The following is a 12,873-nucleotide window of genomic DNA, read 5'->3' as shown; positions in this document are numbered from 1 at the left end:
TTCTGAGTGCTGTGGCTAGGGCTTCCAGTACTATGCAGAATAGGAGAGGTGATAGCAGACATCCCTGTCTTGTTCCCGATCTAAGGGGAACACTTGTAGTTTTTGCACATTGACTATGATGTTGGCTGTAGGTTTCTCATATGTGGCCTTTGTGATGTTTAGGTATGCTCCCTCTATTCCCACTTTGCTGAGAGTTTTTATCATAAATCGGTGCTAGATTATATCAAATGCTTTTTCTGCATCTATTGATATGATCATGTGATTTTTATCCTTCATTTTGTTATGTGGTAAATAACATTTATTGATTTGCAAATGCTGCAGCAACCTTACATTCCCAGAATAAATCCCACTTGATCACGGTATATGATCTTTTTGATATATTGCTGTATTCAGTTTGGTAATATTTTGTTGAGAATTTTAGAGTCTATGTTCATCAGGGATATTTGGCTAAAATTTTCTTTTTTGTGGTGTCTTTACCTGTTTTTGAATTAGGATAATGCTGGCCTTATAAAATGAGTATGGGAGCCTTCCCTCCTCTCAATTTTTGTGAAATAGTATGAGAAGGAGAGTTATATGTTCTCAGAACGTTTGATAAAATTCACCTGTGATCCCATCCAGTCCAGGACTTGTTTTTGTTGTGAGATTTTTTGATTACTGCACAATTTCACTAGGTGTAATCTGTCTATACAGATTCTCTGATTCTTCCTGATTTTTGGAACACTGTATATTTCAAGGAATGTATCCATTTCATCCAGGTTGTCTACTTTGTTGGCAAATAGTTGTTCATAATATTTTCTTATAATCCTTTGTATTCTTTTGGTGCCACTTTCTTCTCTTTCATTTCTCCTCTTTCATTTCTGATTTTACTTACTTGGGTCCTTGGTCTTTTTTCCTAGATGATTCTGGTTAAAGTTTTGTCAGTCTTGGTTATGTTTTCAAAGAACTAGCTCTTGGATTCATTGATCTTCTGTATCATTTTCTTAGACTTTCTTTCATTTATTTCTGTACCGATCTTTATTATTTCCTTCCTTCAACTCATTGTGAGCTTTGTTTGTTGTTCTTTTTCAAGTTCCTGTAAGTGTAAAGTTAGATTGTTTATTTGAGCATTTTCTTGCTTTTTTCAGATAGGCCTGTAATGCTGTGAATTACTCTCTTAGGATTGCTTTCCCTGTGCCCCACAGATTGGGATTGTTGTGTCTTCATTTTCATTTATTTCAAGGTATCTTTTGATTTCTTCCCTGTTCTTGTTGACCCATTCATTGATTAATATCATGTTATTTAGCTTCCATGTCTTTGTGTGTTTATCAGTGGTCTTTTTGTGATTGATTTCTAGTTTCATGGACGATGCTTGATATGATTTCAATCTTCTTAAATTTATTGAGACTTGTTTAGTGTCCTAACATGTGGTCTATCCCAGAAAATGTTCCATGTGCACTTAAAAAGTATGTATATTCTTGGGGTGAATTGCTCTGAAGACATCAGTTGGATCCATTTAATCTAGAGTGTCATTTAAGGCCACTGTCTCCTTGTTGATTTTCATCTGGAAGATTGACCCATTGCAGTCAATGGGGTGTGAAAACCCCAGACTATGAGTGTACTTTGTCAGTCTCTCCCTTTACAGCTATCAAGATTTGCTTTGCATAATTAGGTGCTCCTATGTTGTGTGTAAATGTTTACTAGCATCCTATCATCTTGTTGGAGTTTTCCCTTTATTATTACAGTGTCCTTCTTTGTCTCTTACTCTAGCCTTGGTTTTGAAGTCTATTTTGTTGGATATTAGTCTTGCTACCCCAGCTTTTTTTTCTTTTCCATTTGCATGAAATAATGTTTTCCATCCCTTTTAGCCTGTGTATACCTCTTATCTGAGGTGGGTCTCTTAGAGGCAGTATATATATGGGTCTTGTTCCCTTATCCGTTTACTTCCCCTTTGTATTTTGTTTGGAGCATTTAAGCCATTTACATTTAAGGTGATTATTGATAGATACATATTATGCCATTTTATTGTTAGACTATTTTCCTCTGTTTTTTCTTTCTCTTTTTCTTCTCCCTCTTAAAGAAAGTGCTTTAACATTTGTTGCAGTTTTATTTTGGTGTTTACAAACTCCTTTAGCTTTGGATTGTCTGGGAAGTTCCTTATCTCTCTTTCTATTTTAATGATAGCTTTGCTGGGTAAAGTAGCCTTGGTTGTAGGTCCTTGCTTTTCATCACCTTGAATATTTCATGCCACTCCCTTCTAGACTGAAATGTTTCTGTTGAGAAATCAGATGACAGTCTAATTGGTGCTCCTTTGTATGTAACTACCACCTTTTCTCTTGTGATTTTTAGGATCTCTTCTTGTCTTTAAGCCTTGCCATTTTAATGGGGATACGTCTCAGTGTAGGCCTCTTTGGGTCCAACTTGTTTGAGACTCTCTGGACTTCCTGGATTTACCTTCACCAGATTAGGGAAGTTTTTTGTCATTATTTTTTCAAACAGGTTCTCAATCCCTTGCTCAGTCTCTCCTCCTTCTGGTATTTCTATGATGTAGATGTTGTTACGCTTCACGTTGTGTATAATGTTTCTTAAGCTCTTCTCATTTTTAAAAATTCTTTTCTTTTTTTTTACTGCTATGCTTGCATATTATTTCTATGTTGTCTTCCATATCACTGATATAATCCTCTGCTTCATCTAATGTACTGTTTATTCCTTTCTGTGTAATATTTATTTCAGATATTGCATTCTTTGAGTGGTTCTTTTTTATAGTTTATATTTATTTGTTCATGCTGTTGAGTATTGTTATGATTATTACTCTAAACTCTCTGATAAATTGCTTGCCTGTATTTTATGTAATTCTCCTTCTGGAGAATTCTCCTGTTCTTTCTTTTCGGGTCTGTTTTTTATCTTCCCATCTTGTCTGCTTCTTTGTATTCATTTCTATGTATTAGGTAGATCTCCAAAGACTCCAGAGCAGACAGACCTTTGTCAGACGTTGCTTGTGACTGGGCCCTGTGCAACCTGTTTGGGGCTACCAGAGATCCACAGCACTGGTTCTGTGCTGGGCCTGTTTGTGTGCCTAAGGAACCAGGCTGAGCACCAAGGCTGGCTTTTATCAGTACCAGGCCTGCAGGAAGGTCAGCAAAAGTCTCAGAGCTCCCAGAGATCAGCCTTAGTTGTTAAAGCTAATCAATGGTATAGCCTCAAGCTGTACTCAGCAGCCTGGCCTAAGTTCCACAGGGTGTGGCAGAGTAATTCCTGCAGATGGGGCTATTGCTTCCCCTCAAGCTGATGACACTTGGAGGGGAGTGCTCTGCCTAAGAAAGATGGCCTCAGCAGTATGGGGAATGACTCAGCACAGGAATCCTGGTGTCCGTTACTTCAGTTCTCTCCCCACAGCCACCACCCCAGACTACTCACGCATCTCTAGTCCACTCTTTCCTCCTTTGCTGGAGCCCAGGGTAAGTGGCTGCAAATGAAATTTTGTGTGTTGGCCCTTTAGTAGGCTCTCTGTATCTCCTACCATCTCTCCCTGGTAGACAGAAATTCTATTGCTTTTCACAGCTGGATGTTGTTATCTGGGTTCCTTTCCTGTCTTTGATGCTGTAGGCTGGAGATCCCAGCTTGGGGTTTAGACCCCACACTCTCAGAAGGAACCTCATGGCCCTTGAAACATCCCTTTGAAACTTCAGATGCAACCCATGGGAGCTCAGCCAGCCCTCTTGCGCCTCCTCCGCACTCCCTACCTGTCACATTGTGGTGAAGTGGTTACTTCTGTATGTCCTTGGTCATAAGGCTTCTCTGCAGCTAGTGTTCGATTGGTTATTCAGGATGATTTCTCTACAATTTAGTTTTAATTCCAGATTGGTCCTGGGAGGAGGTTAGTGTAGCTTCCACTTACTTCTCTGACATCTTGCTTCTCAGCATATACATATTTTTGCTGTTAGTTTGGGCTAGTCTTAAAACACATAAAACTTGTACAGCCTCTGATTACTCAAGACATTCTTTTTTTTGTAACTTACTCAAAAGTCTACCATAACCTACATACATGCCACAAAGGTTCCCAGTATGAGTGTTAAATACATAAATAAGCCTGATTGTTGAAACAGATTATTATGAGAAAAATGTGCAATTTGATGTTATACTTTTCTTTGTTAAGAGTTTTCTTACATATATTCCTTGCTTCTGTTTCCTACTGCTTTCAGCTCAGGTATTGCCACCTCACCTGCTTCTTTTCTCCAGGCAGGGTACACATTTACTCCTTTTAATGCACTTCTGTGTTTATCTAGTCCAATTATCTCCGGATGGTCTTTGACTACTTAAATCAACTGAGCCTATTCACAAGTTTCCTTTATGATGGCCACAAAAAGTAAAACCTTATTGATTTCCCTTACTATTCCATTGAACTAGGTTTTTCTTAAACATCAGCATTTATGGTAAATACAAAATAAAATAAAAATTGTTTTTACTTAAAATTATACTTCCCTACTTAAAAATCACTTTTGCCTTCACAAAGATGGTATTTAACTTCCAAAACACAGTATTTCAACTGCATTTTAATCTGTGATATGAGAAATTATTTTTTTCTAAGGAAAACACATTTTAAGTTTTTTCCTACTTTCAGACTTTAACTTATTTAATGTCACTAATTGATCTAACAAAAACGTTCCTTTAGAATATTTTACTCAAACTAAATGCTACAAAGTCACACAAGTCAGTTACTAATTTTTAAATAAATTCCCTATTTTTCAAAGTCACAAGTTATTTAAAATAACTACTATACTGTAGTCAAAGCAGAAATAAAGAGAATGAGTGTATATAATATTGTTAAGGAAAAATATTGTCACAATATCAAATGTGGATAAATTATTATATAAAATATAATTGCTGATCAAAATAAAAGTGTTTAAGACATGGTTTCAAAATTTTTGGAGAAACATGCCCCAAGTGGTGTGGCTCTGTTGGCTGGGCATCATTCTGCAAAGCCAAACATCACCAATTCAATTCCTGATCAGGGCTCGTGCCTGGTTGTGGATTCGGTCCCTGGTTGGGGCACACATGAAAGGCAACCGATCGATGTTTCCCTCTTTCATCATTGTTTCTTTCCCTCTCTCTCTTCCTTCCTATCCCTCTCTGTACAAAGAAGTATAATAAAACCATTTAAAATTATGGAGACATTTAAAAATGTTTACAATCTAAATTCATAATATAATAACTAATTGAAAATATAAGCTTATGTGAAAATCCATAGTGTGAAGACAAAAAATAAACACCTTACAATATATTGACATTTGTACAAAATTATTTAATATTCATTTATTAGATTTAAAAACAAAAGTTAATTTGGAAGAATATTTCTTTGCTAACATTGTTTGTATATTAAAAATGGACTATTTGGTTTATAATTTCATCCTTTTTACTTTAAATATTCTAGAACCAAACTGAATATTATGATAAACTTAAAAAACAGCACCACACAAGGTTAACATGAAATAATGAGTCTCCTTTATATCCCTTAGCCATAGGCATATTACGAATCAACAGATATTCATAAAAGTCAAATATCTGTGAAATAATTGTTGACTAACCAGATAATCTTGAGAAAAGTTCAAGTTGAATGCAGTCAGATTTCAACCTTCTTCTGGCTTATCTGGATCACACCAGATGTCATGTTCATTGACTAGGATATTTGCTTGCCCCAGTGAGACTACCAACACATACCCCATACCCATACTATAACACGCCACATCAGAACTGTGGCTAAACCCAATCATTATGACAGAGGGACACTAACGTGTTCAGGATACAGGCACTTAAACTATTCTGAAGCCATCTGTGAAGAACTCTGAAATCACACCTATTTTTTTGAGTTTCTGCTTACAAATGAATGTACTGTGTAGAGTGAAAATTACCTTATCAAACTTTAATGTGAAAGTACACTTACATTATCTTTCCACCCATATTAATTTGGGGAAAAAATTATATTGCTTGCAATAAATACATCCATGAACTTTGGAGTGTCTGTTTATAACTCAAAATGTGAGTAATTATGTAAAGCACTGTGGCCTCATTCAGCCTTAACCTCCAGGAGTTGCTGAGCCACAGAAACTTTGAAAACTTACTCTATGTGCAGATTCTGATATCTAGATATTCTGAAGAAAAAAATAGAAGGACAATAAAGAGAAATGGCAAAGAATAAATCTGCTGTGCAAAAGCCTAAGCTGCCCATCCCAAGTGCATAAAATAAAGCATCCAATACTTCCCAATTTCACTAGGGAGAGGAGGAACACAATGAACTATTAAAGCTGTTTCCAGAAAGGATGGTAGTTGCTGGACAAAAAGGCAACAAGCTCTTGCTTCTTATTAAACATAATTTATACTCTAGTCTTCTTGTAATTTCAGCCTTAAAGTTACAGTGCTCCAAGTTTTCAGAATTTGCATTTTCAGAGCTTCCTAATGACCATTAGCCCATTATCCCTTTATCTCTGAAAGATGCTCCAACTAACAGTAACAAAGAACGTGTGTTACATTAAAGTCCATCTGGTTTGGTTAACTGTGGGTTCTGCCATCATTAAATGCATAGTAAGGCCTATGGTCTAGAATGACAGAAGTCAGTTATTCTAAGAGCAAAATTAAAAATCTCTCACTCACTTCTAATGTCTTAAAATAACCTGGTACTATCTATGAAGATGTTACAATTTCTAGAGGATTCTAAAATCAACTCACTAACGATTAGAAATAGCTTTTTTTATTGCAACTGAATTCCATTTCTTATTACAAGGAAATACACACTTCAAAGTTTAAAAAAAAATTGGGGGGGGAGTAAATATCCCTGGCTACCTTTCCTGTGAAAAATGACTCTTCCCTCTAAAAGTTTTAGTTTTATGTTATTAATTTATTACAAAGTGTGCAGAATTTTCAATCTACTATACTCAGTTTACCAAAACAGTAAAATCCTATGTTGCAGTACTTGAGAATTCCCTAGGTTTTAATGAGTTTTAAAACCTACTTTTGTGAACGATGTGAAACTGAATAGTATATTCTGCATTCGTGTTTATAAAGTGCTGTTGCTCTCCAGTGACTGTTATATTTCTGCAATTTGTAAAGGGAGAGCCAAAGAGAGTGACTGTTTTCAAAGGAGGTTCCTCAAGCCCAGAGGAATAAGCAGCCAGTAAGGTATGGTGTGGTATGGCATTCAAAATACAGGCTTTCGTGTTTAAACCCCAGTTCTACCAATTCAGAGTTGTGTAACTCTTGGAAACTTATCTAACTTCTTTGTAGTTTAGGTTTCTTCTTATTTTTTTAAAGGGGTACTTATTTCACAGACTTACTGTGAATATTCATCTAGATTATATATTTAACATTAAGTTCCATTCACTGCCTAGCTTCCTACCCTAATGGGCTTTTTTTCTCTAGTACAGAAGCAGGTTAGAGCTCACTAATGGTCCCTCTTCCTTTCCTCTCATTGTCACAAGTCAGCTGGAAGAGGATCAAAATGACTGCCTAGCAATTAACACTGGCCTGCTAGGTTCCATTCAGAAACCAACCGCAATTTAATTCCTTAATCCCACCTACTATGGTTATTTTAAGCCCCATTGTCTTTGTTGTCCTGGTGGAATTCAGCTAAATCCTTTTTGGTTGATTGCTGTCAGAGTCAGGCAATATAAACATTTTTCTCATTTAACTCCTAATAGTTTGGGCAAGGCAGAAGTTGAACACGTTTGGGAGGTAATGGGATGCGACAGGATGTTATAGTTACCTTAGTATCTTTACTTACTAGTTATGTGTCTTGGGGTATTATATGTCTGAATTTCAAGGTTTCAATTATCACCTTCATCACTAACTACAAATAATGAGGGCGGTGGTACCCACACAATGTTGCTGAGGTCACATTAGGTTCAAGCTCAAGACTTGGTCTAGGGTAAGTACTCAATATGTTTTCTTTCCCCAACTGTCTGGTTTCCCCCCATTATATTTCTTTATGGAAAATTATTTAAATGGCATAGATATTTTAATACTATTATTTTAATTATTTAGTAACATAGATATTAATATTGAATAAATCTTACACTTTTAAAACACTACCCCACACAGCAACTTAGATGGTGTGAAATTTAAAGTGTCGTAGAAACATTTCCCACTTCTCCAATGACGCACTGTTTCTTGAATTCTGTTCTTTGTGGATGAAGTAAGGCCAAATTCAAGTTTCTGTAATGGATATGGAACTTTTATTACATTACTCTCATAAAGGCACAGGGTACCTTATGATCTGAGTATCCTCATTAAATCAAGACCTAGGAAGTCTTAAACTCTTCACCGAGGGCCCCTGCTCATGGAAAAATAGACGAGAGCACCACTTCTCACATTCATCACAGCTCCCTGCTCACACTGTATGTGGCGCAGCAGACAGGAAAGAGCAAAGACTTTTGCAATCAAAACACCTAAGCATTGTCATACCAATCTTAAGATTAAAATGTTCATAGAAATTTATGTTTCTAAAACAGTTTATATTAGGAAAAGGGTAGGAATAATTCAGGTTTTCCAATTCCTGCTGACTTGCCGTAAGTTTGAAGGAAGAAACGACCAAGGCCAGCAGCCGACGGGTGGGTGATGTACAGGCTCCCTGGGAACCTGGAAAGAAGCACATCCTGGATGGTTCTCCGGAAAGAAGGAGACCAACTTCCTGTGATGTCCCTGTACTACCCGAGGCGCGTACTTTGCCAGCACCCTCAGGCAAAATAAAAAAAAATGTATGCTGAGCTATATAGTTTAAATTCTCCTGTGCTACCCAACCTGTTATATATGCTCCGCAGGAAAAGTAATAAAACATTAATAAAGTATAACCAGTTATCCTATAAAATTTAAAGGCCATTTAAAACCAAAAGGCTTTGTCTTATTTTCTCATAATCTGAAGTTATGAAAACCCTATAAAGATGTGTTATAAAGGGCCACTGAGAGCATTAGGATCCTTTTATAAAAGAAAAGACTTTAAATGAAGGAAAAACTTTGGAATAAATGGTTAAAATTCATATACCATCTTGCCATTAAGTTATTTTTTTTTTGTTTTTTAAGATTTAACGTCTTCAGTCTGAAGAAGACAATTTAATTACATTTTTTACCATTACCATTTAAAAATGATGTGTTTATAGAGCCATTCCATTAGTATAATTAAGCACAATTAACTTTATCACACAGAACAATAGCTTTACTGTACATGGTAAGTTGGTAAAAACACACATCATACCCAAAGTTTTGCCCCTACAGAAATCTATTGGCATATTTCAAAAACTGTCCACAATGTTCTTTAGACAAACATTTGTAGCCACGTTCATTTTGTATTTTAATATCTATTTCCAATTACAGTATCTCATTTATTTTTGTGTATGAAGTTTCCAAACTTCTGCATGAACCCCCGGAACTTGTTTTCATTTGGCTGATAGGCGTGGTAAACGTTACTGCTGTAATTCAGCATTGGGCTGGCCCTGCCGTAACTATTGCCCATGGCTGAGGATTTTATTTCTGGGCGGTGTGTACTGGCATTTGGCATGTTGCTGGTTGGCTGAATAGAATTCTCAATCTTACAAAATGGCTCAAAACGACTGTAAATGCGCCGGTCAGTTGATTGAGTCCTCACAAGCTCATTGGGCTTTGGCCTTGAAGAAGCAACTGGTTTTCTTCCAGGAGCAGCAACAGTACGAATCTCCTTTGGATCTCGGTATTGGATCTGTTCTGTGTTAAATCTTGGGGCAGACGCATCCCCCGCCCTGTCCAAGAACTTGTTTTCAGCTGGACTTGGAGAAGGTATTATTTCATTACTTTCATTGGATGCAGAATTTATTCCCTGAGACAAGCTGACTGTTACATCTTCCTTGCTCTTGTGGATGCTCCCTTGGGAGTTTGCTGAGGAAGTATGCTTTCTTCTAGGAGATGAATCAACTTTTGGTTCTGACTTCCTTGGGTTTTGATTCTCTTCAGCCTCAGAAGCTAAAGTGTCGGAACTACTACACATCCTATAAAAGGGAGATGTTTTACTTTTGGATAGAGTTTCTTTCTTTTCTGGGGTAAGGCTAAGTAAGGACCTTAACTTCTGAGATCCCTTTTTCAAAAAGCTTGGGGAACCCTTCACTTCTTTCTTTGAGGTGAGCTCTTTGTTAGGTTCCTCTTTATTCATGTCAAGCAAAGCAGCAATGGAAACCGACTTGGTAGCTGTGCCACTTGGAGGGTCTCTCCTGACCACCTCCTCCTGCTCGTGTATGCTATTGGTCACATTGTGCATGCTTTTAGAACTTTTCAGCAAATCCTCTTTGGGTTTTTCTGGCTGTCTGACTCGATTCCTAGTAAGCGTGCTATATACGTAATGCTTACTATTTCCATGGTCTAAATTGGCTTTTGAGTAGTCAAAGAATGGGAAACTTCGCCTTTTAAGCATATTCTCATTTTGTTGATTCTTTACATTTTCTGTCTGCTTATTTACACACAGATTTGTATATAAGTAGTTGTCTGACTCGGGAGGGCCACTTGTAGTTTGGTTTAAGACTTCTGAGTGGTTTTCAGGAACCTGCGAGGGGTGCATTTTTGGCATCTCTGACTGTGACGGTAGCTGGGGGATTGATGCTGGCAAAGGTTTGTCTGTCGGATGCTCTACACTTGTAGGGGTATCTGGGACCTCTTTAGGTGTGTCACTTCCCTGGGAACCGATGATAGTTGAATTTGAGGAGCCAGTTGCAGAACTGTTAACTTCCTGCTGCTCAGGTAAAGTTGGTTTAAACACCAAAGAAGGGCGAAGCCGCGGATGTGTATAAAGGGCAATGGCTTTCAAATTCTCAGAACTATCATAGCTCTCCAGCCGGTCGCCTAGAGCTGATCCATTAGACTCAGGTGCAGCTTCTGAATGATCATTTAAGTAGGATTCAATTCTCCAGTTGCGCAAGAATGACTTTGTGGTATTTTCCAGGGTTGGCATTCGTTGTTGCAGGAAGCGAACGTGATGATCTGTCCCATTAAAAGACCTGCGCACATTTGAATTCCTTTCTGCAAACTGTGTGGTCTTCCTCTGGGCAAGCCAATTGCCAAAACTCTGGGGAGGGGTGTTATGGTGGCTCGCATAGCCTCCCCGCGATGAGGATGCCAAGCTATCTGAAGACTTTTTCCAGTTACCAGGAGGATTGGTGGTTCGATTCACAGCCCTGTTCAGCAGCAGGTACGGTGCCGTTTCTGGCTGTTCCCCAGCGTAACTATGCCTCTTCCAATTTTCATTCTGACTGGGCTGATACTGACGGACTGTGTTTGGCCCATTAAAGTTTGGAACAAAGTGAGGTTTGTATCCATGATTTCTTATGCTGTATTTGTCATGTTCATTCCGGGTGTATATCCCTCTGTTTTTGAAGAAACTAGAATCTAGTTTATGAGTATTGTCTTGTCTACCGAGAAAGTTTCTTTGGCTGGAAACAGAAGCTAATGACGAGACCGAATGCCGGTACGTGCCATTCTCCCACAGAGCTTTGCCACGCTTCCCCCGGGCTGATTCTTCCTGAGCGAATGAGTGGGGGACGCATGACCTGGCATAGAGAGTTCTAAATTCTTCATCAAAGGACTCAACGAGCTGTCCTGTGATTATCTGAATCATGCTGAAGTGAGCTTTTTCAAATGACCACATGTAGCTGAAAAAAATCAAAATTGGAAAATTTTATGTTTGCTGAGTTAAAAGATTAGTTACAGGATACATAGTTCTACTAAGAAAAAGGTGTCATTTATTGCTGACAAATGTTTTTCCTTGACTGCCATAATTGAAAACACCTCCAATCATTACATGCCTGTAACACAGATATGTTACCCCACTCCCATATTCATACTTTCAATAACAAATCAACTCAAGTCCTGGGTTTGAATCCACCATAATTCCTTACACTACTTACGAGAAGTCCAAGGAAAAGTCGCTCTGCACTTTGTACCTCTACCTAGTAACAATCTGTAGAGTAAAAAAATGCATCCTGGCAGGGGTCAGGCAAGCCAGCGCCACAGGAAAAGCTGAGAGAACTGGCTTCTGCTGAGCAATCCAACCTCATGAGCTCGGGCCTCCATTTCCTCACGTCCGAAATGAGGGCGTGAATAACATAACTGCTACAATTCCTTATAGTTCCAGCATGTTCCAGTGCAAGACAGCTCTGCACTAATACATATATATTCTCTCTGTGACTTAGTGTCGTTTAGTAAGTGCTGGGAGTTGTGAAGAGAGAGGATTTGTGGGCAGCAGCCTCAGTCAGGAAACAGTGTTCTCAGTGTACACAGGTTGGCACATTTAATCCTCACAAGCCATGCCAGTCAGAAGGACAATTAAGATCTTTTAATACAGGTACAATTTCTAGGAAAATAAATTTGTAACTGTTTTATAGCACTTTATGGAACTTCCTACTCTTCCTAACAGTTATCTTGAAATTTCATGTAAGATTTTAAATCTGATGTTTGAAAATCTGAATAAACATACAGAGTCACTGAGTTGATAAAGAAAAAAATCATTAATATGTTATGTATCAAGTAATGTACATGATACAATAGGTTTTAATACAATAAAAAGGGAGATAAACACATTCTCCACAAGGAAGGAGATTATTGTTTATACAAGGGAGACAATAATAAAGGCAGATGAAGATATTTTTTAAAATGTGCAGAGTAAAATTTTAAATATATAAAATATTATCTTAACTGGAATATAATCAACAGAAGAAAAAAGGAAACAAAATATAACCAGAGACATTGAAGTTAAGAACAATCTAACCATAACCAGAGGGGAGTACGGAGGGGACAGTGGGGAGAGGGGATTACAGGAACTACTATGAAGGACACATGGACAAAATCAAGGGGGAGGGTGGAGGTGGGGGAGGGAGGGGGGTTCGGCTGGGG

The 12,873-nt window shown here is 37.9% G+C and overlaps 1 protein-coding gene across 5 annotated transcripts in view; it reads right to left on the bottom strand.

Moving 5' to 3' along the window:
- Nucleotides 1-5,257: 5,257 nt before the first annotated feature.
- Nucleotides 5,258-12,873, bottom strand: part of FAM83B (family with sequence similarity 83 member B) — an 84,232-nt gene continuing 76,616 nt past the window's right edge. For all 5 annotated transcript variants that reach the window (XM_053914296.1, XM_053914295.1, XM_053914294.2 and 2 more), the window contains one exon: nt 5,258-11,633. In XM_053914296.1, the coding sequence (XP_053770271.1) occupies nt 9,341-11,633 (2,293 nt within the window). In that variant the 3' untranslated portion in view covers nt 5,258-9,340. The remainder of the gene's footprint in view (nt 11,634-12,873) is intronic.

Source organism: Desmodus rotundus, chromosome 11 (assembly GCF_022682495.2).
Source record: "Desmodus rotundus isolate HL8 chromosome 11, HLdesRot8A.1, whole genome shotgun sequence".
Taxonomy (NCBI): Eukaryota; Metazoa; Chordata; class Mammalia; order Chiroptera; family Phyllostomidae; genus Desmodus; species Desmodus rotundus.
This window is presented reverse-complemented; position numbering and strand designations above follow the sequence as displayed.